This window comes from Merops nubicus, unplaced genomic scaffold, assembly GCF_000691845.1.
Source record: "Merops nubicus isolate BGI_N331 unplaced genomic scaffold, ASM69184v1 scaffold30099, whole genome shotgun sequence".
NCBI classification, from domain to species: Eukaryota; Metazoa; Chordata; class Aves; order Coraciiformes; family Meropidae; genus Merops; species Merops nubicus.
The window spans coordinates 2,317-7,575 of record NW_008632098.1 but is presented as its reverse complement, the minus strand read 5'-3'; the positions used below and the strand labels follow the sequence as shown (position 1 = coordinate 7,575).

The 5,259-nt window shown below is 47.0% G+C and overlaps 1 protein-coding gene across 1 annotated transcript; it reads right to left on the bottom strand.

Annotated features, from left to right (window-relative positions):
- Positions 1 to 1,737: 1,737 nt before the first annotated feature.
- Positions 1,738 to 2,700, bottom strand: LOC103780181 (TBC1 domain family member 24-like). Its single transcript, XM_008947837.1, has one exon. The coding sequence runs from the start codon at positions 2,698 to 2,700 to the stop codon at positions 1,738 to 1,740; it is 963 nt and encodes a 320-aa protein (XP_008946085.1).
- Between the last annotated feature and the right edge of the window lie 2,559 nt (positions 2,701 to 5,259).

The following is a 5,259-nucleotide window of genomic DNA, read 5'->3' as shown; positions in this document are numbered from 1 at the left end:
GTTTTTCTGAGCAAGGATAGCTCAACAACATTTAACACAGCAGGAGCTTCTGGGGGTTTGTGGCTGGTTGAGAGTTTTTTTTGTTAATTTTGTTTGTGTGTGGGTTTCTTTTCCCTTCTTAATTTTTTTTTTATTTTTATTTTTTATTTAAAGCTCTCATTCTGTGGCTGAAGAACACTCAAAAAGGATACTACAACTCCCCTGAACTTCAGTCCAGGAAGAAAAGGTACACATCAGAAGTAGTGATACTCCTTTCTGGTTGCAAGTCCCAAATACAATGGCCTGAACTCTACCTGATGTGAAATTCCAGTGGCTAAAGGCCTTGAAATGTTTGGGACTAGCAGAGCAGTCTCTTCCAAGACGTGAGCAAAACAAAGGATAAGCTAGTTGTAAACCAAACTGTGAGCCTAGAAGTAACCCCCTGGAAAAGATTGGAGGAAACTTGCATTTAGGCAGAGGAAGGAGGTTCAGCTAACACTGATGGTATCTTACAGGCTGCAATCTGCTCAGTACTCAGTGCCTCTCTCAGTGGCATGGAATGACACCTCTTTGCAGCTACCACAGCTAACTCAGCAACACAACTGGCTGCAAGATCCTAATACACCAGTGGCTGGTACCTTTTGATTTTTGAAGATTTAGAGAAAATGAAACACTGTCCCTTTAAAATACCAAGTACTAGACTTTACCCTTACTGACTCCAGTAGGCTTCTAGGAGCATTCCTCCCTTCAGCTGATAACATTTTCATTTCAAAAGTGTCTGGGCTAAGTTTTCTGTGGTCACAGAGGAAGAGAACATGTCTGCACCACCACCATTTACCTGCACATACACCTGCACTTGGCAGGATGTCGACTTTGTTCAGATTCATATATTGCTGCTGTTCCCATCTATGTGGAGAGGTCTTTCAGCTAAGATTTTTATTGTTGTGGCTTTTACAACCACACTGTAGTGGCATTTCATTTCCTGGTTTTACAGCTGGCTTCTCCTCCCCTCACTGCTGAAAAGAAATTGTGCAATCATCCTTTGGCTCAGTATCCTCACTCCTCTTGTCCGTGGTTCTTCGACAACCATTATTACTTCTAAGAGTACATGGACCTGTCACAAAATAGGTCAGTTCCTACCTATGATTACTACACTCCTGACTTTCAGGAGGCTTGCAGTCAAGCTAATTTTAAAAGTAAGATTTATTTCTTCCTTCCTCTGTTAAAAGAACTCCCCAGTTCAGCAAAACCTTCCCAGCTGGGACAGTGTTTGCCTGCTCACACTAAAGAAACTGCTGAATTCACAGTACTGGGCAGCACGAAATGGGCATTTTATACAAACATCTCCTATTTCAGAAGTAATTTTCACATTTGTTTGGGTACTTTTCTTCCAAGTAAATTATCCATATTTCTTCCAGCTTTGCTAAAATGCCTTTCAGTTTAAAACCAGCTTGTGAAAGACACTTTTGAGATGGAATCCTTGCAATTAATATGTACCTGTAAAAGGCAATTAAAAATTCACCACAGAGTAGGTGATGAGAAACTGCTTTGTTTCTCTCGTATCATAACATTTCAGTCACACTTCTCATGACAATCCCAGCAGTCCTTAACTTTGGGGCTGCTGCCTTTTTCTGCAGAGAAAAAATAAAATCAGCAGGGTGTCCCAGCAGAACTTCCCCGCTGGTCACCCAGCACTCACCGAGTGCTCCTCACACTGGCAAAACCCAGGAGATCCCTCAGGCTGCCTGCGGAAGAGCCCTACCTCTTCTGTTTGACTGTGATGCCCTTCTGCTGCAGAGCCTTCTCGTTGGCCATCTGCAGAAGCTGGATCTCCTTGCGCGAGAAGAGGCGGATGGCAAAGGCCTTTTCCAGAAGCCTCTCTGGAGACACCGACTTGGCAATGTCCCTGACGAAGGCTCGGATGTCCTGCTGCACGCTGTCAGACTCCAGCGGCTGCCCGGCCCTCACCTTGTGGAAAAACTTCAGCAGGGCCAGCGCCACACGGTAGAGAACTTTGTAGCCCTCCACCAGGAACACGTCGAAGACCCGCGCGACGTAGGCCATGGGCAGCTCCCCGAAGAGCCAGCGCTGCCAGTCGGAGTACACCTCCAGCACGTCCTCCGACACCGCCACCATGCGCTTGTGCGCCGCCTGGCAGTACTTGTTCACCAGGTCCCCGAAGGTCATGCAGGAGGACTCGAAGGCCAGGAAGGTCTGGTCGATGAGCCGCCTGGAGGGGTCGTTGCAGGCCAGGATGCGGCAGACCTGCTCGAAGCACTCTGCCTCGTCCCTGCTGTAGTGCAGCAGCAGGGCGGCCACGGCGGGCAGCGCCGGGCAGAAGGAGATGTCGGGGAACTGGTTGGCCACGCACAGGATGATCTTCCTGACCGCCCCCACGCCCTCCGCGTTCAGGCAGTACGAGGGCACCAGGCTGTCGTCCACGAACTCCGGCAGGGGGAGGGAGCTGCTGCTGCGCCTCCCGACGATCTTCACCACGATGTCCCGGTACACGTTCGCGTCCGGGGTCACCGTGCGGCACGGGATGCTGCTGATGAGCTTGTGGTACACTTTGGCTCTCAGAGAGTGGTTCTTGGCCCAGTAGCCCTGCCGGGCCAGCTGCTTCAGCTCCTGGAACTCCGTGCAGGTCAGCTCCTTCGCATCCTGGCTCTGGGCAGTAACATCCATCTTGTCCCAATCCACGAAGCGGTTGTATTCATCCATGGCTCCAGGAAAAGCATATCAGACAAATCAGGGGAATGGAGACCTTATTTGGTCATTAAATAACCTGCAGCTTCTCCTGCAAAAGGAAAAAAAAAAAAAAAAGAGGTTTCAGTAACAGGTAGTTCTCCAGTTTCTTTAGGAAGTAACAAGTATATTCAACCTGTTCCTGCAATGCTAAAACTGTTTTCTAAAGCAAAGAAAGTTAAAGATACACAAGTTTTTAGTTTTAAGCCAAACGTTACTTCCATCCCATCCATAACTCATACTGAAGTAATCTTGGCCAGAGAGGAAGCTGACTCTGAGAACATCTCCACAGGAAGTTAATCTCCCTAAATGAAGGTCCAAGCTGAGCCACGGATCTTTGTATTAACTTCTCACTTGGAGAACAGAAGCCTCAAAACTACGTGTTGTAGAGTCTGTTCAGTTTGCAGTCTCTCCTCCCACCTCTCTGGGGAGGAAGGACATTTATTTAGGTGACAATGACGTGGTCTCACAAGCAGCTTAAACTGTTCTAAGACTGTGTGGCCAGTGACAAGAGACGCTGACCCCCTGCTAACCACAGCCCTGAACCACCCTTTTCGACTGCAGTACAGGCTCAAGTCAGTTTAAAACCCCTACATGGAACTGCTGCTTAATTCTGCTAAGTCCTGCAGTGGAGTTCTGCTCCAGGCCCTGCACAGGTCTCTGATGAACCCCTCTGGAGGTCCTGCTGCCACCACTGCAGCACCAGCCAAGGGACCCGGCTCTCAAACTCCACGGTCACATGAACTAAGAGTTGACTCCAGCCTTCAAGTCCATGTCCCAGCAGACAGTACAACTGCAGCCACTAACTTCCATCCCACCTGAGTCAGCTTTAATCACATCAGAAAACCAGAAGGGGAGAGGTGATAGCACACACCAAGAACAGCAGGCAGACAGCCTGCCCAGTGCTGGAACACCTTTGCCAATGCCTCCTCAGTGCCAGATCCAAGCTGGGAAGCACACAGCTGTCCATGCTGCACGCTCTGCAAGGGCAGCTAAGCCCTATAAAATACAACAGGCTCATAAAACTGCTTTGTACAATTAAGACATTATGTAGCAAGGTTAAATCAACAAAAACAATTGCTGAAATGCTCCCACAGAACCTTCAGTCATTGCAGTGTCAGCAGGCTGGAGAACACCCAGAACTCAGCATCCATCAGTGTGGTCGTTTGCACAACAGGTGCATTCAAATGCTCTCAAGCTCCAAGCTGATACTCCATCAAAGCAGGGAATTCATCCTCCCTGGGTTACTACAGGGAAGTGAGCCATACATTTTTGCCCCAAGTAGATGGAAGTTTGTAAACATGCAATTAGCATTAGCTTGAACAGCCCTACAATTAATTCAGATGGTTTTGGATTCTGACTAAGTATTGATCTGGATATTCCGGAATCAGAGGCTGAAACTCCAAAATTTAACTCCTCTTTTAGACTGTTGGCAGCTACAGGAGACTTTCAGTGAAGACTTTTGGATGCCTCTTCTCTCCCAAACATTTATTTTTAAAATAAATATACGATTCTTTTTAAGTCATCTTTATACAAAATGAGAGCCACACAGAAATGCTCCCAACTTCTTTCTGTTGTATTCTTCCACATCTGAAACTAATTCTCAGACTGCAATTAAAGGAGGCAACACATTGTCCTGACTTCAGTTCTGAAGACAAGACATCTAACGATGTTTGGAAACGAGACCTCTCAGCGAGAGCTGAGCGCATGTCTTCAGGACAGGCAGAGACAGTTAGGGGAGGGTACCAGTCCATTGCAGAGGAAAGTTAACATTTTTCTGTCATTCTCCACCTGGGAATCACAGCAAAACTCATTAATTCAAATCCTAGAATAAGATCCTTGTGGAGAAGAGACATTTAATCCTTTTTAGCAGTGACCAAAGCACGGAGAAATGAACCATTCTGTTCATGGTCACTTCAGTATAGAAACTATCACTATCCTGTGCTTGCTGGAGTCTCCACTGTGCAGTAACTTCCCCCTTCTGCATCATCCCTTTGGAGCTGGTTATGTTTAGGGAGGGTTAATTAAAATACCTGTCATACAAGACAACTTCTAAAATACTCAGTTACATCTTGGCTGTCTTGTTTCCTGTAAACTTCCTTCTCCCTCTGTCTTACTCTACCCTGTCTCATTTTCTGTCACTCAGAGACACAGGTATAATTAGAGGTTGCACCAGCCAGTCACTTTTCCCTCTGGAAGTTACTGCACATTCCAGAAACTAATGAATTTGATGAGTGTGTGCTCCTCAGCAAGCTCACTGAAGTCCATGGCTAGAGGATGGAAGTCAGCCTGCCAGAGCATTTGATTGGAGCTTACACTCTCATACATACTTTGGCTGTGATACTTCTGCTGGGTCTGCAAGTAAGTCTGGCTGCTCCTGCTTTTCAAAGCTCTAGATGCTGGAAGAAAAAATGACAGCAAAGCAAATGGGCATCGTCAAGGTTGTCAGAGCATGACCAGCTCTTAACTGTGCTTGCAAAGCCAACAGAATTAGTGTGCTTCAGTGTAATGGTGCGTAGCTCCTGACACTGTGCC